The sequence below is a fragment of the Bison bison genome, unplaced genomic scaffold (assembly GCF_000754665.1).
Source record: "Bison bison bison isolate TAMUID 2011002044 unplaced genomic scaffold, Bison_UMD1.0 scf7180017864180, whole genome shotgun sequence".
Taxonomy (NCBI): Eukaryota; Metazoa; Chordata; class Mammalia; order Artiodactyla; family Bovidae; genus Bison; species Bison bison.
Window position 1 is genome coordinate 4,141,195 of NW_011494752.1, and position 21,971 is coordinate 4,163,165.

Genomic DNA, 21,971 nt, shown 5'->3' on the forward strand with positions numbered 1-21,971 from the left:
GGCTAGAGCCAGAAGGCTACCCTCTTGTCCCTGGACTCCTCTACTATGACAGCCAGACCCCTGGGAGCAGGACTAGGGGCTGAGTGACCAGGGGCTCTGATTTCGGGAGCAGGAAGAGCCAGCCTTCAGAGGCGGCTGACGCAGGAGCTATAGATGCAGAGAGGCTTCTGGGGTGGCATCACTGAAGTCTGGAGATGCTGGGTCCCACTACCAGCCAAGCCTACTCCACCCAGATAATCAGAAGTGGCCAAGCTCAGCACAGAGAGAAAGCCATAGAGTAGGGGAGCCGGGGGGCTGTGGAGGGCAGCCATGTGGTGCCCAGGCTTCCTGGCAAGGGGCCCTGACTTGGCTCTAACAAGTGCTTCCTTCCTCCTGAGAAGGGGCTTTCCGATGGGAGGCCGGTACGCTATTAACAAGCGTGGGGAGCTGGACTGTAGGGGAGAGGTCCTCACCGCCCTGGACAGCTCTGCCTGTCCCTTGCCCCATGCCTGCCCAGCCTTCTTATAATCACCCGCCACTGTTAGTGACCGAGGTCGCAATGCCGCACTGTACCCTTTAAATCTCCAACAGGTCCGCTGGAGGAAGGAAGGGAGGAGAAGAGAAGAGCAGGATCCAGGGGATGGGGGGAGAGCACAGGGAGAAGAGGGAAGAGGGGAGGAGGGGTGCAAGGAGAAAAGGAAGAAAAATTAAAAAGAGGCACGTGCCCAGGACACAGCCCTCGAGAAACAAAAAGCTCAGGAAAGAAACCGGTGAAAACAAAGGTCCTACCCAACCCAGGGCAGCCGAGGAGGCAGAAGCCCCCGCCACAGCCCAGCCCAGTGGTGGGGCAGGGAGGGGCCCTGTGGGGCAGGAGCAGGGCAGCTGGGCGCCTGGCCAGGCATCTGGGACCCTCAGGAATGCAGATCCCATGGCCTCTTCACCCCTTCCTGGGCCCGTGCTCTCACCTGAGCCTGGCTCTCCAGGTGGCACTGTCCTGCCAATGTTAGGCAGGAGGTACTCGATGTTTGGCACTGACTGAGGCTCCTTGTCATCCACGGGAGTCTGCAAACAGGAGAAGGGTCAGGCCCACAGCCTCAGATGGGTGACTGCAAACCCCTTGGAACGGGAAACCCTGAAGACAGGGCGCAGGTCTCCTCCATCAGACTGGGGCTCACCGGCTCAGGGAGTGTTCCCTCATCAGCCAGGGACTCCAGGGCAGTCCTACATGTCCCTGCCTCCCCAGCACCTTGGCTGAACCCTAAAGGCGAGCTGCTCCCTCCACTGAGGGTAGGATCTGTGTCTCCTCCATTAGACTGGACCTTCCTAAGCCCTCTGTCCTCCTCATAAGATTGGAGGGCAGGGTCTGTCTGTGCTACTGGACTCAGACTCCTTAGGGCATGGCCTCTATCTCCCCCTCAGACTTGGGGTTCATGAAAGTGAGGGCTATATCTCCCATCAGACCGGAGGCTCCTGAGGAGAGGGCCTATGCTTCCTCCAACAGACTGGGATGTCCTAAGGGCAGGAACCTTCTCCTGCTTCAGACTTCCTGCCCACCCCACCCACCTGGGATGAGGGCCCACCACCAACCTGACCCCACCCCACGGCCCCTCTGCATCACTCACTCTCTCTCCCTTGTCCTCGCTGTCGCTGAAGAACCAGTCTGACTGCAGAGGAGACAAAAGGAAGTGATGGAATCAGCGTGGGAAGGAGCTGAGGGAAGACAGGGAGACAAGAGTGCCCAAACTGCTCGGTTCAGAGGACCCACTCAGGCACCTGATGGAAAAGTTGGGACCCAGTGTGGAAAGGAAACACAGCCTGGAGTGGGAGAGGGTCCGAGTACAGAGAGATGCCCGGCTCAGGACAGCTTCTCTCTGCCTGTTTTTCACCACGCACAGTCCCTGCGCATCACCACAGCCACTCCCTATTGCAAACCAGAAGAGAGGGGTGCAGCAGCGCCATCTAGTGCCAGCGAGTTCCGCTGCAGGGAGAAGGCCAGCCCCCGCGGCTGTAGCTGTGTGTATCCCACCCCAGGCTGGGGTGGGTGCCCCAACCCCAGATAACAGGGTTGGTGCCCCCAACCCCAGATAAGGCAAGTGCCTACAGTGAGGTGTCAGGAGGTTCCCCGAGGGTCAGGCAGGCAAGGGTGTTCTCATACATGCCAAACAGAATAGAAAATAAAAATCGCACTCAAATTTATTTTGATGATAACACCCTAAAAGTTTTCTGAAAACCGAAAACATTGCTTACATGTGAACAGGTATCAGCCTTAACTAGAACTTTCGGCAGCAACAGATACAAGATGACATGAAAGTAATATTTTTTGATGTGTTTCTGAACTAAAATTTAAGAGATTTTTAATCTAGAATTTTATATCTTGCTAAACTCTCATTTAAATTTGAGTGTGAAATAAAGCTATTCTAACATCAGAAAGTTTGCTACATGAAGATTCTCTTAGCTGACCTCATGAGCAAGTAAATAAATAAATCCAGGAAAGAATAGGAAGTTCTAAGAAGTAAAGATGGATAATAGTGTAGAAAAGTCAATTGTTATCAAACTAAGCAATGATTGCACACATACATATACAAACAGGCACCAAGTATACCCGTGACAATGTGGACTTCAAATTCATAGGGAGGAACTAGTGACAGGTGAAAATATACTAAGATACTCGACTCTTAGATGTGGTGGAAGGAAGACGTGGACACTGATAAACTTTAGAAATTGACAGTAAAAATTCAACATGACTACAGGCTTTTGCAATTGTATCATTCAACATAAGTATGGGTTTTATAAATTGTGTGAGTTTTATATCAGGAAAATAAAATCAACCCATACAAAGGTAGGAAAGACCCAAAAAAGCAAATAAAATGAAAATGTAGTAGACAGGAGATGCCATTTAAGATGGCAGAAATAAGTCCTGACAGTACAGAAATTACAAAAAGTAAATGAGCTAAGCTCACTAACTGAAAGTTAAAACACAGGGAGTATTATTTATATTTATGGATATCTTTATACTTAAAATTAGCATGTAGAAGGTGGATTGAAAAGACATGCGTTAGCCTATTTTAGAGTGGTAATTATTGGGGGCTGCAGAGTGGGCTTTGGAATGAAGGGAGGAAACAAGGAGACTTGCAAAGTTGATTATGACCTTGGGTCACGAACTTCAGTTATTATTCATCATAATCAGGCATATGATTAACTCAAATAAGCAGCGCAGAACAGGAACAAGGAAGAGACAGAGGAAAAAAGAGATGACGAGGGGGAAACGCAAGATCTAGAGTCAGTCACTCAGGGCTCCAGTTCACCTGAGGTAAACCACCTCTCTGAGTCTACTTACTTATCTTTAAAATGGGCATGATACATGAGTATCTACTTTGAGAACTGTGCTGCGGATTAAAATAAAATACCGTATGGCCGTTATCGAAAAGACAAGAAATAACAAGTGTTGGCGAGGATGTGGCAAAAACCCTTGTGCGGTGCTGGTGGGAATGTAAAGTGGTGCAGCCACTATGGAAAAGAGTATCGAGGCTTCTCAAAAAATTACAAAGAGAATTACCGTATGACCCAGAAAACTCACCTCTGGGTATTGATCTGAAGGAAATGAAAACATATACGCACCTCCCTGTTTGTTGCAGCCTTATTTACATAGCCAAGACACGGAAGCAACCTAAGTGTCCATCAATGGATGAATGCATAAAGAAAATGCAGTCTATATGCCCAGTGGAATATTATCCAACAGTAAAAAAGAAGGAAACCTTGCCATTTGAAGCAATACGGATGGACCCTGAGGGCATTATGCTAAGTGAAATTCAAAGTCAGGCAGACAAAGACAAATACTGTAAGATCTCACTTACATGTGGAATTTGAAAAAAAAATAATCCAGGCTCATAGATACAGACAACTGATTGTTGGCTGCAGGGGAAAAGGGATGGGGAGGTGACTGAAATGGGCAAAGGTGGTCAAAAGATATAAACTTCCAATTGTAAAATGAATAAATAAGTCGTGAGGATGTAATCATGGTGACTACAGCTAATAATACTGCATCGTATATTTCAAAGATGCTAAGAGAGTAGATCTTAAAAGGCTTCATCAAAGAAAAAATTTTCTATGTATGGTGTTGGACATTAGCTAGACTTTTGGTGCTGATCATTTCACAATCTATACAAATATTGAACCATCATTTTGTATACTTGAAACTAATATGTCAATACATCTCAATTTTTTAAAAAAGCGAAAAAGAAATACTGTATGTAAAGCATTTAGTACAACAAATAGTGTATAATAAATGTTAGCTATTACTAAAAGGTGCAGTTCCTAGAGACAGACTGTCTAGAAGGAGCCCTAAAAACCCAGCCTCTAACTCAGGTTTAAGAGTACCTGAAAGTGCTCTGAGAACCCGGAAGGCTACAGGAAGCTTCTGGACGTCTATGGGAAGCTTCCGGACGTCTACGGGAAGCTTCCGGATGGCCCGTGGTTCTCTGGAAGAATTCACACTAGCTCAGGCCACCCTGCTTTTGCACATGCCGTTCCCTCTGCCTGGAATGCTCATTCTCCCTTCTCTGCCTGGCTAACCCTAGTGCCTTTCAGGAACTCCCTGACTCTGGTTGCAGCCCTGCACCCAGGGCTGGGCTGGGTCCTTCCATGTGGCTTCCCTGGATATAGCCCAGAAGTGCTGCCTTCACTGGGCAGCGTGCCTTCAGGGCAGGGTCTGAGCTCCATTCACCTCTGTGCTGCCAGCACCTGCATTTGTGTCTGGTACGGAACAATGACAATGGTGGTGATGATGGCAATGGTGATCAATAAGCTAACCCTTGTATAACACTTACTACCTGCCAGGCACCATTCTAAGTGCCTTACAGATAATAACTCATGCAACCCTCACAATAACACTGCGAGACAAACAGGTGAGGAAACAGAGGCACAAAAAAGGTAACTAACTTGTCCAAGGCCCCACAGCATATAAGGGGCAGAACCAGGGTGCAACCTCAGGCAGACTGGCTCCAGGGCCAGTATCCTGAGCCCCTGCATCAGTACTTCTCAACTGGGGTGACTGTGCCCCTCCAAGGGGGCATTTGGTGACATCTGGAGACACTTTCAATTGTCACAAGTGGAGGGAGCCTCCTGGCATCTGGCCAAGAGATGCCACGAAACATATTATCAGCCACAGGACAGCCCCCAACAAACAATGGTCTGGCCCCAAAGGTCACTAGTGCCGGGTTGAGAAGTTCCAGTGCACGCACAGTAGGAATCACCACGTTTGCTGAGTGAATAAATGAACAAATGCCTCAGCATGGTCTTTGTTTCGGTTTTAGCTAGCTTAGTAATCATGAGTATGAGCTGGCTGGTGACTTGCTGCCGGGTGGCTGAACACTTAGGTTTGGTTATAACTCGGCCATATCTTGCTGTGGGACCCTGAGCAAGTCACCATTCCTCTTCAAGCCTCGGTTTCTACTCTCTGTACAATGCAAGGTCAGGTCTCATAACTTAAGGCCCCTTCCAGCTCTGCTGTCCAAAAATTCCATGGAACACAGAACCCCCGGGGCAGGGAGGCAGGGGTGGTCACAGCTGAACCTCCCAGTGGGACGGGAGGTCATGTCACCCACGAACTCCAACCACCTACTCACTGGCCAGGGGCTCAGAGCCAGAGCAACTGCTGCCACAAATTCTGCCCTGCCTGGGCTCGGGACTACACTGGGATTACCCTGGCTCAAGAGTCTCTGTGCTAGACAGACTGGCCAACTTGGGTGGGTGGGCTCAGTGGGCTCAGTGTGAATGAACAGGCAGCTCACTTTCTTGACAATTGACAATCATCCAGGGCTGATTACTTTAATGCCAACAGGGCAGAAAATGGAGAGGTGCATGTTTGGTCATTCCCCAGAAATGATTTCCTCAGTGGGAATGCCCAGACTGGCATAACCTCAACAACAAATCATTCATTCATTCATTCATTCAACCAATACTGAGGGTTCACTCTATGCCAGGCACAGGGTTAGTGCTGGGGTTACACCTATGAAGGAGACCAATGTACTCCACCTCCCCCACCCTACCCTGAAAAGATGCTGCCACTGGCTGGGGATGTCCCCCTGAGACCCTAGGGTAGGGGAAGTGGACACACTTTGGGCCTCCCATCTCCCTGAAGGTCCTGACACTCCAGCTGACCAAGGCTTTGGGCTTCTTTGGACTTCGCTAGGAGTCAGGGGGCCAGTCTCCCTCTCTTCCTCACTACCTTCCCCACCAAGCATACACTCATGGGGGCCCCATGGGTTCCTCGTTTGGGGAGCTGAACTTTTCCAAGGGAGGAAAGCTTCCCCATACCAAGGCCTCATCAGGATCTCTGACACTACCCAGCAGCCTTGGCCTCCCCAGCAGCTCTGGAGTGGGCCTCCGGGCTGGTGGTCCCAATGTTAGAGTGAGAACAGGCCTCGACATACCCTCCTATGGCTCAGAGCTCTGACACCCAGTGAAGGAAGGAAAGGAGCAGGCAAGGCCAGCCAGCATGACCAGTCTACCCACAGCCTGACTCGGCTAACTCTGACCACCTCGCTCACTCAAGAGCCAGCTCTAGGGTGGACCCAGGAGTCGGCCCTCCCATTCAGTGGGGAGTAAAGCAGAGGAGTTGGTCAGACAGACCTGCCTTCAAATCCTGAGGCTGCTACTTAATAGCTGTGTGATCTTGAAGAAATCGCTTTTCCTCTCTGAGCCCCAGTTTCCTCATCTGTAACAGGAGTAACATGACCTGGCTTATTCCCTTCCCTAAAGTGTCTATGAGGTGGGGGAGCTGAAGTTCCTTTCCCTTGTTTGTTGTTTGTTATGTATATGTATGTGCTCAGTTGTGTCTGACTCTTTGCAACCCCATGGACTGTAGCCTTCCAGGCTCCTCTGTCCGTCGAATTTTCCAGGCAAGACTACTGGAGTGGGTTGCCGTTTCCTACTGCAGGGGATCTTCCTAACCGAGGAGTCGAAACCACATCTCCTGCATTGGCAGGTGGATTCTTTACTACTGAGCCACCAGGGAAGCAAACCCTTTTTTTGACCAGTTGCCCATCTTATTTCTCCTGGCAGGAGGGTTTTGATTCCATTCTTTGTGGGTTAAACCACAGGTCCCACCAAGATTTGGAAATGGAAAAATCAATGATTCATAAAAACATCTCTGAGTGCCCCTAGAAGGGGGCAGTGCTGCCCTGGGTTTGGCACTTAAAAAAAAGAAAAAAAAAAAAAGCCTCCTGCGCCTTCTGCTGGCCATTCTGGGTTCTCATCCTGTGGTGGATAATAAGACTCCTTAGAAACCACAGGCTCTTGTGGGGCCTCCAGGCAGCCTTAAGGAGGAAGGTGACCAGCCCAAGACACGGAGACCACGAAGCCAGATCCTGCCCCAGCCCATCATCCACCCTGCCCCATCTGCCTCCCATTCCCCAGGGAATCGCCATTTTTCCCTTAAAGTCTCAGTGGGCCTGCAGGGAGAGTGCTGTCCCATCTGTCTGCCCAGTTCTGCTTGGACATCTCTCCCGTGGGTCACCTTCTGAAGGCACCCCGCTTCTTTCAACCCTTCTGCCCTCCAACCCAGCAGCAGCTCTCCCTGACCTTTCTCCTCCCTCTGTCCCGCACACACATCCTGGAAACTCAGCGGCTTCTGGTTGTCCCGCTGGGGACAGGCATTCAGGATTCATACCTGCCTGGCCTTAAAATGCAGGCTACTGCTTCTGAAGGGCCTCCTGCACCCCCGGAGCATTTTCCACATCTTTCCCTGTGCACACCCACCCCGGCGAGCAGGAGCCAGGGCCCAGGGAGGCCGCTTACGTGCTGGATCAGCGTCTCTACAATCTTGTAGCGGTCAGGCATGTGGGTCACCATATCTGCCATGTTGTCCTCAGACGTCCTCACCAGCGTCGGCCCGAAGACCAGGGCCAAGTTCCGGGGCTCCATCTGGGCAGGGGAGGGAAGCGGATCAGTGTTAGTCTCCCTGTGAGCTTTGACCTCCAGGCCCCTGGGCCTCCCTGACTCTGGGCCCCTCTGGCCCCCAGCCAGACCACATCCTGAGCTGGTCCTGGCCTGGGGCCATGTGCCTCCTTGCTGGGCATGGAGGTGCCTGGTAAGTAGAGAATAGGCCCCACTCAACCCCAGGCCCAGCTCTCACGGGCAGTTCCCCACCTGCACACCTGTACTGTCTAGCAATGGGAGAGGCCAGAGTGAAGACCCACTGGACGTCCCAAGGGTGTTTTGGACTGGCAGGAATCCTGTATGTCCCCTCATTCTACCCCCCTGCGGAACTAGAAGATACAGGGGTTTGCTTACGAAAACGCAACGCAAGGGACCCAAGCTCAGTCAGAGGGTAGATTCCACCAGACACAGAGTCTGAGGCTCTCCGCCTCTGAAGACCCTCAGAAATTCAGGAGCCGGCTCAGGAAGAAGTACTGGCCAGTATGTGGGGGCAGCGGGACAGAAGGACCCCCTAGGTCGGAGGGCGGGGCCAGTGAAGCCTGAGGTTACCTGACCTGGAGGAGCTTACTGAATAGAATATGCTGAGGAGACCCCACTAGGCTTCCCTCCCCCACACTTCAAACTGGAGCTGGACCCACCTTGTTTTTCTCCGAGTGGTCGGCAATGGTCTTCAGATGACTCACGAGGAATTTGAGTGTTTCATAGTAGTGTCCTGGGAGATCCCGGATCTGGGTGGGAGAAGGAAGGGGCATGGGACCAGGCTGTGATGGCTTCCGCCTCCCCACTGCCCCTCAAAGGGGCTCCACTGCCATATCTCAGGGGGTCTGGAACCCACTCTCTAACTGTCCCCCGGGGATAGACAGAGGAACTGAGGCCCTGAGGAGAGAAGGGCTTGCCGAGGTCACAGGGGAAGCTGGTGGCACTGGGCTTGGGCTGCTGGGGCCGCAGCGCTCGCCTGTCCAGTCTGCCCTGGGCCCAGCAGCACCCCCCTCCTTACCAGCTTCCGCAGCGTCTTCAAGCGCTCCCTCGAGTCTTCAATGCGATTGGCCTCGATGAAGTCGTTGTATTTGTCTAGAACAGTGAGGATTCTTTAGAGAGGGGGGCTTCCGGGCTGAGGAGGCCCTGCGGGGAGGTCATGTTTGTGCTGAGGTTGTTCAGTTGGTGGGAGGGGGGCTCCAGGGCCCTAAGTTCATGTGACCAAACCCACCGCAGCTGCCCTCAGGGGTGCGCCTGACCTGGAGAAGCCCAGGCGTGCTCGTTTGGGAAGAAATGAGACCTCAGCTGCCTGTTGACCCTGGAGAAGGGGTCCCTGCCCCAGGCTCCAGGACAAGGACACCACGAGGTTAGAAGACAGGTTACCTAGAAAGAGGGAGGGCCCTTTCAGCCTCCAAACACTCCTCCCCATCTGTATCAGGGTTCCCCCACCTCCCCTCAGAAGAAGTCCACTGGGAACTTTAAAAAAGGGAACGTGGTAAGTTCATCCTGAAATACACCTGGATGAGAGAATGTGCAAAGACAGCCAAGAATATTCTCCAAGGGAAGAATGATGAGGGAGGACCTGCCAGTGAGAAACTGACACGGACTAAAACCATCGTACAGCTCAGGCAACGTGACGCTGATGGAAAGGGGAAGAAGGGTCAGAACTGAAAGGAGGGAGACAGGCCCTGTGGATCTACAGGAAAAAGTGTGTCCGACTCTTCGCGACCCTCTGGACTGCAGCCCACCAGGCTCCTCTGTCCATGGGATTTTCCTGGCAAGAACACTGGAGTGGGTTGCCATGCCCTTCTCCAGGGGATCTTCAAGTCAGTGGGGAAGGATGGTGGTGTCGATAATGTCCTGCGGACTATTAGCTATCTTGTCGGGAAAATAAATCCATTTCTAGCTCATGTAATATACAAACAAATCTAACTGCATTACAGAGTCAAAAATAATACTTATTCAAGTATTGGGAAAAATAAGAAAATATTTTTATAATCATAAGGTATTCCTAAACACTCATGTTTACGTATGTATCTCAACACAGAATCCATTAAAGGTTAATCTCCTAGTAATGACAGAAGTGAAAATGAAAACAACAGTGAGATGCCATTTCCCCTCTCTGATCAGCAAAACTTTAAAATATTAATAACATCATCCAGTGTGATGGGGACGTGGGAAAGTATCTTACACCACCAGCGGCAGTGTGAGCTTGGGTCAGCTCCTCGGCATGCAACTTGACTTTAGCTTTCAAAAATGCTTTCCAGGACTCTGACCCAGCGAGTCCATGTCTAAGAATCTACCTCTGGGATCCTGGTCCAGGCATGCAGGGACACAGTCAAGAAAAATCATTTTAACGTGTTTTGAAATAGCAAAAATGTGAAGGCAATCTAAATATCCATCAGTAGGAGAGTGATTGAGCTTCTCAGGTGGCTCAGTGGTAAAGAATCTGCCTGCCAAGCAGGAGACACGGGTTCGATCCCTGGGTTGGGAAGATCCCCTGGAGAAGGAAATAGCAACCCACTGCAGAATCCTTGGCTGGGAAATCCCAAGGACAGAGGAGCTTGGTGGGCTACAGTCCATGGGGTACCAAACAGTCAGACACGACTCACCAACTAAACAACAACAAGGGGAGTGATTAGACAATTTACTGTCTATTCAGGCTGGGAAACACTATGTGGTTGATTTAAAAGGAAAACAAGGTCGAGCTCTTTGTACTGACACGAATGAATCTCAAAATTAACGAGCCTCCTTCTGCTGAGAACCACGCAAGCAGCGGAGCCACTCGCTCACAGGACTCCTGACAACTGGCTGTGTCTGTCTTGTCCCAGCTCATGTCGGTGACAGCAGATTGGGATCCTGAAGCCAGCCATGGCAGGAGTATCTATACTACAGAAACTGGAAAGTGCTATCATCGCAGCTTTATTCCTTTCAGAGCCAGATGAAACAGCTACCAGCATCACCCAACTGCAAGCCCTATGTAGGCACGTGTGTCTTTGTCACACGTGTGAGAGGAAAAAGGAAAGTGAAAGTCGCTCAGTCGTGTCCAACTCTTTGCGACCCAGGCCAGAAGACTGGAGTGGGTAGCCTTTCCCTTTTCCAGGAGATCTTCCCAACCCAGGGATCGAACCCAGGTCTCCCACATTGCAGGAGGATTCTTTATCAGCTGAGTCACAAGAGAAACCCCGTGTAACAGGGTCTGGAAGCAAACACAGTGCACTGTTAACAAGGAGCTCAGCAAACGGCCAAGAGCTGGGCTCTGGGGACAGATGCCTGGGGTTGAATTCTGGCTCTGACACTTACAACCTCTGTGACCTCGGGCAAGTCACTTAACCTCTCTGTGCAGCAGCTCCCTCATCTATGGGGTGGAAATAATAGTACCTCCTCATGGATTTGTAGGGAGTAGTGCCTGGCACATGGTAAATGCCCAGAAAATGTTAGGATAACCTCTGTGGACAGGAAACGGGAAGATGACTGTGTTCACTTTATTTATATCGGTACTGATGAAGTTTTTTACAAGCATGTGTTTCTTTTGTATTAAACCCCCAAAGTAAAACCACACACTCAATTTAAAAAGCAGTCAGGATGCAGCATAGATAGGTACTCCCTCCCCCTTCCATCCTCCACGTCCGCCCCCAACTCACCATCAGTGAAAAGAGGCTCAGGTAGCTTTCGGAAGAAGGACTTGAGCAGGCTGCTGATCACGTTGAGGTCTTGCCAGCGCTGGGGAGGGGGCAAAGACATAAGGCTGTAGTCAGGCCCCGCCCCGGTGCCCACGTCTCCATGCTGGTCCAGCCCTAGAGCCCAGTCCAGCCTGGTTCTGGCCTTCTCTGGGATCTACTGATACCATACCCAGCTCTGCCCAGACCAAGGGTCACTGGGCTAAGAATACCCACTACAGCAGAACAGAGTCCCCAGCCAGGTCCAAGCCCCTTGAGCCCCTAGCCCCACTGCCCCTGCTCCAGCCAGCCCAGCGGGCTTGGACATTTGTCCCTCCACAGAAAGAACATCCCTTCCCTGGTGCAGGCACTGTGGGGGACAGAAGTGAGCAAAACCCACCCCCACATGAGCCTGCCCACTGGACCTGCTGGTGCCAACTCCTGCTGGTCTAAATCACGAATTCTCAAGAAGGGACGTTGGAACTGTTTGGTTTTCACACCTGGGGCACGCCACTGGCATCGAGCGGACAGAAGCCTGGGGTGCTGCTAAACTTCCTCCAGTGCACAAGACAACCTCCCACAAGAAAAGAGTTATTCTGCCCGAAGTGTCAAGGTTGAGAAACTGGGCTAAACAAATGGTTGTTGAACACAAGAATGAAGAATAGCCAGGTCAGTGTCCCTTCTGTGCACCAGGGGGCGCCAACACCCAATGCAAAGTCCTTCCTGGATAGGAACTGCTCAAAATAACACATGTTCAGAAAGCAACAAAATCCTGGAGCAAAGACACACAACTCAGCAATATAGTACTCATTACAATGGGTCCATAGCTCAACACTTTTTTCTTCTTAACTGATAGTTAATTGAATTTCCATCGACAAGCCCAGTCCAACGGGTTGCTCCATGACATCCTCTTTCCTGTCCTACACCTCAGGTCTGCCAGGGACAGATACCACCAGTCCACAGCTCAAACTTCTGGCTCCTTTCCTACCCCTCCTTCTTCCCTCTCGTGCAGCCAAGTCCTAGAGCTGCTCCCACCCTCCTCATCCCCCTGGGACCACTGAGTCCTCCTGATCCCCTCTCCCACAAGATGGGTAATTTCTTCCCTAGACATCCTGCTCTGGGCCTCCTTAGTTTACATCCACTCAAGTGAAGTGAAAGGTGCTTAGTTGTGTCCAGCTCTTTGCGACCCCATGGACTATATAGTCCATGGAATTCTCCAGGCCAGAATACTGGAGTGGGTAGCCCTTCTCTTCTCCAGGGGAATCTTCCCAACCCAGGGATCAAACCAGGGTCTCCCACATTGCAGGTGGATTCTTCACCAGCTGAGCCACCAGAGAAGCCCACACACCCATTAGGCATACGCTAAAGCCCTGCTTCTCAAACCCTACTCTCATCTATGCCTCCCCAACTGAAGAACCATCCAAGGCTCCCCACTGTCCATTAGCTCAAGGTCAAAGGCTTTAGTGAAGCCACCAAAAGCCCTCTGTCCTCGGCCCTGGGCCTCACCCTCCCCACTGCCAAGCCCAAGAGGTGGGTCCACTCTCTGTTCTGACACTCAGATCCCTCTCTGGGATACACAATCTGGTCCCTAATGAGAACCAGCCTTTTCTCTTGTCCACTATTTCACATGTGCTCATCTTGTCTCCCGAGCTCCTTCCCAAGGGCAGAAAGACTGTCTTATGTCTTCACATACAGCTTCAGAGTATGTGACTCATAGGACTTTCCTGCCCAAATTCATGGTTTTCTGAAACATCTTTTCCAGCAGAGTATCTTTTGTCCAGTAAAATGATCCAAGAAAACCCAATGTGAAAAAAATCGACATTAAAGAAAACAGACAGAAGGACTTCCCTGGTGGTCCAGTGGTGCAGAGTCCGCCTGGCCATTCAGGGGAGAGTGGGTTTGATCCCTGGTCCAGGAGGATTCCACATGACGCGGGGCAACGAAGCCTGTGTGCCATGGCTGCTGAGCCCACGTGCTGCCACTACTGAAGCCAATGCTACTAAAGCCTGAATTCCCGAGGGTCCCTGCTCCGCAACGAGAGAAGCCCCTGCAACGAGAAGCCTGCATACCACAAGGAGGAGCCCCTGTTGGCGGCAACTAGGGAAAGCTCACCCAAAGCAACGAAGACCCAGCACAGCCAAAGATGAATAAAAAGAGACAGAGCAAAGCAGGTTACTCTAGTTCAGGCAGGGACGCAGGTCCTGACCTGCCCTCAGCCTCCCACAGCACCTCTGGGGAACCTTAGGGTTCTGGGAAACACTGGCCCTACTGCAAACTCTTTTTTTAAATGGAAATGTTTATTTGGATATTTCCCCCAGTTTTATTGTGATATAATTGACATTTAAACTGCTGCAAACTTTTTTTTTTTGGCTTAAACAACAGAAACTTCTTTTCTCACAACTCTGGAAGCTGGGAACTCTAAGATCCAGGTGCCGGCCCGTTCAGTTTTTGGTGAGGGCTCTCTTCCTGGTTTGCAGGCAGTCACCTTCTTGCTGTGTCCTTATGAGGTGGAGAGGGTGAAGAGAGGGGCTCTTCGGTGTCTCCTTCCACAAGGACACTCACCCTATCATATCGCAGCCTGACTTTATTTCCCCATAATTACCTCCCAATAGGCCCTACTCCCAATACAGTCATGTTGGCAGTTTGGGCTTCAATGTATGAATTTTGGGAGGACATGATTCAGCTCACAGCACAAGAGAAAGGGAAGATGATAGAGTAGAATTCTGGAGGAAATACCAAAACAGGATTGTGAACACAGAGACATTAATGTTTCTCTCTATAGCTGAAGAGGACAAGTTGTAATGAAAGCACAGAAACATTTTTAGACAAGACAGACATTTTGGGAGTTTGCATTAGATGGCCTTGACCTCTGGAAGGCTGCACTCTTCCTCCCCAGGCTGCTGTTACCCACCTTTCAGAGTTATTTGACATTTACTTTATATACTCTGTCCAGGATTTTTAGATGTAATCACTAGGAAAAACTGGTCAGAGTGTGCTTTCTCTATCTTAACTGAACCAGAGTCCTTCTATGTAATTTTTTTCCTGCTTTAAACACGTCTTATCATGAAAATTGAGATCTAATTGATGTTCAGTATTATATAAGTTTCAGGTGTATAGCATATGTGTGCCAAGTTGCTTCAGTCATGTCCAACTCTTTGTGACCCCATGGACTGTAGCCTACCAGGTTTCTCTGTCCATGGGATTCTCCAGGCAAGAATACTGGAGTGGGTTGCCATGCCCTCCTCCAGGGGATCTTCCTGACCCAGGGATCAAACTTTCATCTCTTACGTCTCCTGCATTGGCAGGTGGGTTCTTTACCACTAGCGCCACCTGGGAAGCCCCCAGGTGTATAGCATCAGTTCAGTCCAGTCGCTCAGTCGTGTCCGACTCTTTGCCACCCCATGAATCGCAGCACGCCAGGCCTCCCTGTCCATCACCAAATCCCGGAGTTCACTCAAATTCACATCCGTCGAGTCGGTGATGCCATCCAGCCATCTCATCCTCTGTCTCCCCCTTCTCCTCCTGCCCCCAATCCCTCCCAGCATCAGAGTCTTTTCCAATGAGTCAACTCTTCGCATGAGGTGGCCAAAGTACTGGAGTTTCAGCTTTAGCATTATTCCTTCCAAAGAAATCCCAGGGCTGATCTCCTTCAGAATGGACTGGTTGGATCTCCTTGCAGTCCAAGGGACTCTCAAGAGTCTTCTCCAACACCACAGTTCAAAAGCATCAAGTCTTCGGCGCTCAGCCTTCTTCACAGTCCAACTCTCACATCCATACATGACCACAGGAAAAACCATAGCCTTGACTAGATGGACCTTTGTTGGCAAAGTAATGTCTCTGCTTTTGAATATGCTATCTAGGTCGGTCATAACTTTCCTTCCAAGGAGTAAGCGTCTTTTAATTTCCTGGCTGCAGTCACCATCTGCAGTGACTTTGGTGTACAGCACAGTGATTCACAATTTTTGAAGGTTATATTCCATTGTTATTATAACATGCTTCAAACTCTTAAGTGTGGTTGTCAGATCCCTTCACAAGCTAGTCTTTTCTCATCTGATCAGCCACCCACATTGCTGGCCACTCCAGCAAACACCATATACTCCCTTTCTTTTAACCAGGGGTCTGCAAACCATGACCCAAATGTCAAATCCAGCCAATGACCTGTTTTTGTGTGGCCCTCGAGGTAAGAATGGGGTTTGCATTTTTAAAATGTTGTGAAGAAGGGCTTCCCTGGTGGCTCAGTGGTAAAGAATCCACCTGCCAATGCAGGAGACGTGGGTTCAACCCCTGATCCGGGACGATCCCACGTGCTGTGGTTCAAATAAACCCATGTGCCACAACTATTGAGCCTATGCTCTAGAGCCCAGGAGCTGCAACTCCTGGGCCCATGAGTCCTAGACCGTGCGACGCAACGAGAGAAGTCACACACTAAGAAGCCCACACTCCACGACTAGAAAGTAGCCCCCACTCGCTGCGACTCGAGAAGAGCCTGGGCGGCGATGAAGACCCAACACAGCCAAAAATAAGTAAATAAACAAATAAACATTGTGGAGCTGAAGAAGGAAGAGAACAAGGAGGAGGAGGGTGTACAACAGACCACATAACCAAAGCCTGGAACACCTGCCTCCTGGCCCTTTACAGAGACGGCATGGTGACTGCCAGCAAGCCTCCAGGGCCACGCCTTTCCCCAGACCATTTCCCTGCCTGGAGGGCCCTTTCCTGGCTTTCCTGAATTCTTCTTATCCTCCAGGCCCAAAAACCTGTCACCCGCCAGCCTCTGCTTCAGAGCTCCCAGGCCCTGACCGCATCCACCTGTTGGGCTGCAGCCGGGTTGAGGCCCATCCCTGCGGCTGGTCTGCAAAGGCAAGTCTCGTCGTGCCCATCTTGGTGCCTTGGCCCAGTGCCAGGCACATCACAGGGTACAATGAACACACCACATTGGCCCCCTTCCATGGACCAACCCCCGAGTCAGACTCACCTCATCCTGCAGGTTGATGTCCCCGGGGCCACGGTTGAGCTGTTCCTGCAGGCTGGACACCACTGCATTGTTGCCTGGGACTCGGTAAATGCCCGTGGACTCCAGCCCCCGTGCCTCCACAATTCGACAGCACGCGGCCACGATCAAGGGGACACGCTGGAGACACAGGCAAGGCAGGGGTGTTAGGGAGGTAAGAACAGCATTCTCCGGGAAAGGATACTTGCAAATGATACGACTGATCAATGAGGGATTAACAGCCAAAATACATAAACAGCTCATACAACTCAACATCAACAATACAAACAACCTGAGAACTCCCTAGCGGTCCAGCAGTTAGGACTCCATGCATCCCCTGCTGGGGACCCAGGTTTGATCCCTGGTTGGGGAACTAAGATCCTCCAGGCCACAGGTCAAGGCCAAAAACAATACAGATGACCCAATTAAAAAATGGGCAGAAAAACTGAACAGACATTTTTCTAAAGAGGAAATGCAAACGGCCAACAGGCACACGAAAAGATGCTCAACACCGCCAGTCATCAGGGAAATGCAAATCAAAACCACAGTGAGATACCGCCTCAGACCTGTCAGAATGGTTGCATCAAAAAGACCACAAAGGACGAAAGCTGGCGAGGATGAGAAGAAAGGGGAACCCTTGTACACTCTTGGTGGGAATGTAAATTGAAGCAGCCGTTGTGGAAAACAGCATGGAGATTTCTCAAAACACTGAAAATAGAGTTACTATATGACCCAGCGCTGAAGAATTGATGCTTTTGAACTGTGGTGTTGGAGGAGACTCTTGAGATTCCCTTGGACTGCAAGGGGATCCAACCAGTCCATCCTAAAGGAAATCAGTCCTGAATATTCATTGGAAGGACTGATGCTGAAGCTGAAACTCCAATACTTTGGCCACCTGATGCAAAGAACTAACTCATTGGAAAAGACCCTGATGCTGGGAAAGATTAAAGGCGAAGGAGAAGGGGATAACAGAGGATGAGATGGCTGGATGGCATCATCGCCTCAACGGACATGAGTTTGAGCAAACTCTGGGATTTCGTGATGGACATGGAGACCTGGTGTACTGCAGTCCATGGCGTCACAAAGAGTCAGAGATGACTGAGCGACTGAACTGAACTGAACTGACTGATGACCCAGCAATTCCACTCCTGGATATATATCCAGAAAAAATAAACCACACTAATTTGAAAAGATACATGCACCCCAATGTTCACAGCAGCATTATTTAAAGCTGCCAAGATACGGAAGCAACCTAAATGTCCATCAACAGATGAATGGATAAAGAAGATGTGGTACATGTACACAACGTAATACTGCTGCTGCTGCTACGTCGCTTCAGTTGTGTCCGACTCTGTGCGACCCCATAGACGGCAGCCCACCTGGCTCTGCCGTCCCTGGGATTCTCCAGGCAAGAACACTGGAGTGGGCTGCCATTTCCTTCTCCATTGCGTGAAAGTGAAAAGTGAAAGTGAAGTTGCTCAGTCGCATCCGACTCGTAGGGACCCCATGGACTGTAGCCTACCAGGCTCCTCCATCCATGGGATTCTCCAGGCAAGAGCCCTGGAGTGGGGTGCCATTGCCTTCTCCACTACATAGTCATAAAAAAGAATAAAATTTTGCCATTTGCAGCAATATGGATGGACTTGGAAAGCATGATGCTCTGTGAAATAAGTCAGAGAAAGGCAAGTACTGTATATCCCTTATACGTGGAATCTAAAAAATAAAATAGTGAATATAACAACAACAAAAAAGCAGGCTCAGATATGTAGAGAACAAAGCAGTGGTTATCAGTAGGGAGAGCAAAGCGGGCAGCGGCAAGACAGGGGTAGGGGATTCGAGGTACAAACTAGTGGGTATAAAATAAGCTACAAGGATATATTGTACAACACAGGGAGCATAGCCAATATTCCATAATAATGATAAATGGAGCATAACCTTAAAAAATTGTGAATCACTACATTGTACACCTATAATTTACATAATATTGTACAACAACTATACTTCAATGAAATACAATTTAAAAAAGAACAGTATTCTCCACCAGTGGGCCAGAGGTGGGAAGGACAAGATGGGGGCAGAGAAAGGGCAGAACCCCATGGAGGGTAGTTACTAAAGGCTCTCGCTGCCTCCAATCTGGGAGCCAGAAATCACACCAAAGCTTTGCCATGGTCTGGGAAGGAGCACCAGCTGGGAATCAGGGACTCTGACTCAGCTCTGTGCTCCCTCCCTGAGCGGCTTTCCCAGCTGTGTCCATAAGATGAGGTGGAGAGCTGGTTCCAAGGTCCCTGGCAGCTCTGACCCTCTGTGCCTCAGTCGCCCCACTCCCCTCTGGCCCTGGAGCACGGCAGGAGCCCACCTGGTTCTCCGTAGCTGGCTGGCAGTCCTCCAGTCGGACACCAAATGCCCTGGGCGCCGCCTTCTTGTTCTTCTTGATGATGCTGATGCCCCAGGGGGGTTTGGAGGTGGAGACACTGTCGTCTGGGGCTGGAGGAGGAAGAGAGCCCGGGTGAGCTAGGGGCCCAGGGAGGGGCAGCAGCCACACTCGGTCACAGACACTTGGACATCACATTCACACACTGGACGTAAGGGGACTCCTTCAGAAAGGCAACCGGGATGCTGAGGGCTGATGGGAAATTATACTATCCCAACAGAGAAGGCCAAAGTCATGAGGGTGTTCACCCTGGGGAAGAGAGGCCTCAGAGTAATAGGGGACTTCTGTATGGGCTCAGGGGCTGACAACAAAGTGGGCGCCACAGATTCTGGTACAACCAAAGAAAGAACTTTCTAATGGTCAAAAGCGTGTGAAGATGGAAAAGGCTGCCTCCTGCTCCTGAAGGACACAAGCAGAGATTGGAGGACCACCCAGCTGGGATGTCCTGGAGGGAAATCAGGCTCCAGGCCCTTCCACCCCTGAGACCCTCAGAGCCCCCAGCCCCTCACAGGCATACACACATGGGCAGATGCATGAGGATAACCACGGCACACACCCACATGCATACCACCCCCTTAGCAGCCACCTTCCTACCCTTGCTCCCTGCAGGCTGGTCCTGAGTTCTGAAGCCACGTGCCGTACTCTGTTTGAGGAACTCAGACTTGAGTCCCCCCAGGCCACGAGAGCCTTTGGGGGAAGAATCAGCTTTGGGCCCAGAGCTATGGCTGTGTAGGAAGAGGGGAGAGGTCTTCACTGGGGTGGCCCAGCATGCCACCTGCCCTGGCCTCCCATCTCTTCGGACCTCTCCTCCATCCCCAAGACCATTCCCCCCATGCCCTTCTGGGGACTGGAGGCCTCAATGCCCCTCTGCCCTCCCTGCCCCCAAGAGAGGGCGATTCAGGGCTGCCCTCAAGTCTGGAGATGGGCCAGGAGAATGACCTCTGCCTGGGGTGTCCCCCACCCCATGGCCAGGACAAGGACTGGGCCTCACCTCACTTTGCGATAATCATTAAGCTTCTTGCTGATCAGAGCTTGGTTGGCACAGCCGGGGTCCTGGAGGAAGGAAAGAGAAAGCAGACCCCATCAGTGCCCACGGCCAACCCACCAGGACTTCTCCCTGGCCCCTGCCTCAGCTTTGCCTCCCCTCTCCTCCATCTGCCAGCTGGAGGGGACAGACCCCAGAGCAAGAAAGACCAGGGCCGGACTCTCAAGCACCCCCTCACCAGCCGTGTGACCTTGGGTAATCCACTTAACCTCTCTGAGCCTCAGTCTCCTCCTTGGAGAGATAATATGGCAACCTCAGGGTTGGGGTGCAGAATTATGCATGTGGCATTCATCACAGTTCTGGCAAGGCACAGCCCAGCTGCCCCAGGAGGGGCAGCTGTTGCAATAATGCAGGGACTTGGGACCCCCAGCTCATACCCTGTTGGGGACAGCCCCAGCCAGTCCCCGCAGAGAAGGGCCCTAAATTTCAGGTGCTTTTCTCCCTGCAGCGAGGACATTGTCCTGGGGCAGCAGAGCCTGGCTCAGTGAGATGGTGGGCCTCGGTGAGCACTAGGACCCCCTCCTGTGGTCAGAGCAGGTGAACGCTGGACCAGGGCCCAAGCCCACCATCCTCTTGGCAGAGGCCAGCCCCCAGCTCCCAGCCCAGGACCCCCACAGAACTGCAGGTGTACAGAGGCACACTTGTGCAGCCACCTGGGAGCTGGAGTGAGTCGAGGCAGATACTCCAGCCAGGCCCCTGGCGTGCAGCGCCACCGTGGAGGGGGCGCCATTTAAAACTTCTGGATTCCCTGCCAAAGCCCTTGGCTCAGCCCCTGCTGCCTGCTGCCAAAGGCCAATCCCCTTGGCCTCCTCCCAAGGTCAATGTGTTTTTGCCTCTGCAGAAAGGCCAGCCCTGGCAGGGGGGTCCCCTACAGCTCTGGCCCAGGGGGACCTCTTTCTGTAATACATTTCACAGGAGATCCCCCTGCCTCCCAAAGCTCCACCAAGAGGCTGAGGTTTGGCCTGGACCTGACCTCTCTGTGCCAGAGCCTGCCCAAGGCAGTCATAACAACGATGATAATAATAATAATTACTGTCACTCTGACAGCTATTATTGTTACTGCCAGTCATGGAATACTAAGGACGCCAGGCCCTCTGTGAGCCACTGGCCCATGCATCCTCTCTTCACACCAAACCCTGGGCGGGCAGAGTCGCCAGGTATACTCCTGTTGGCCCATTTTATGCAAGAGGGGACTGAGGCTCCGAGCGGGGAAGGGAGGAGCCCGGCCGGTGAGAGGGGCCCGGGGCCTGCCCTGCCCTCCCTGGCCCGCCTGGGGCCGGGCCGGGCCCTCACCTCGCCCTCGGCCCTGCTGTTCTCTCGGATCGCTCTGATCCAGCCCAGCATGTCATCCCGGTCCTCAGCCTGAAAGAGATATTCACAGAAGTCAGCGGTGGTCAGCCGGAACACGTGCCTCCTCTTGGTCTCGCTGTAGGAGATGTCCACCAGGCAGGAGCCGATGCAGACGGGCGCCGCCTTGTCCTCACCTGCGACGGCCGCCGCCGCCCCCGCCGCCGCCGGCCCGGGCTCCCGCCGCTCCTTGCTCAGCGAGAGCGAGCGCGCCCGCAGCGCGGCGTACACCCGCTTCCACTGGCGCAGGCCGCCGCCCGCTTTCTGCAGGGAGACACGAGGAGGGGGAGAGAGGGGAGGGGGGCGGGGTTGAGAGGCTGGGCCTGCCCTCCCCGCCCCAGAGCCCGAGGGGGCCCTAGGAGCTGCAGGCGGTGGACAGCGGTGGGCACCCCACCCCACTGCCCGCCGGGAGCCCCCTGCTCTGCGCCACTCCCGCCGGCGCCTGGGGCGGCCTCCCGCACGCAGTCCCCCACCTCTCTCAGCCTCGCAGGGGCCGGGACACCCCTATCCATCGTTCTCAGTGCCCTCAAAGGGTCCCCAATCTTCTCTTCAAGTGGGCGCTCCGACGGCATCGGCAATGCCCCCGGAGAACCGGCAGGGGGCTCC

The 21,971-nt window shown here is 52.0% G+C and overlaps 1 protein-coding gene across 1 annotated transcript in view; it reads right to left on the bottom strand.

Moving 5' to 3' along the window:
* Positions 1 to 21,971, bottom strand: part of ARHGAP23 (Rho GTPase activating protein 23) — a 48,418-nt gene that overhangs the window by 7,164 nt on the left and 19,283 nt on the right. Inside the window, 11 exon segments of the mRNA XM_010843138.1 lie at positions 945 to 1,041; positions 1,602 to 1,643; positions 7,777 to 7,902; positions 8,556 to 8,645; positions 8,915 to 8,988; positions 11,538 to 11,616; positions 16,528 to 16,683; positions 18,899 to 19,026; positions 19,568 to 19,698; positions 19,965 to 20,026; positions 21,312 to 21,629. Of these exon segments, the coding sequence (XP_010841440.1) occupies positions 945 to 1,041; positions 1,602 to 1,643; positions 7,777 to 7,902; positions 8,556 to 8,645; positions 8,915 to 8,988; positions 11,538 to 11,616; positions 16,528 to 16,683; positions 18,899 to 19,026; positions 19,568 to 19,698; positions 19,965 to 20,026; positions 21,312 to 21,629 (1,303 nt within the window).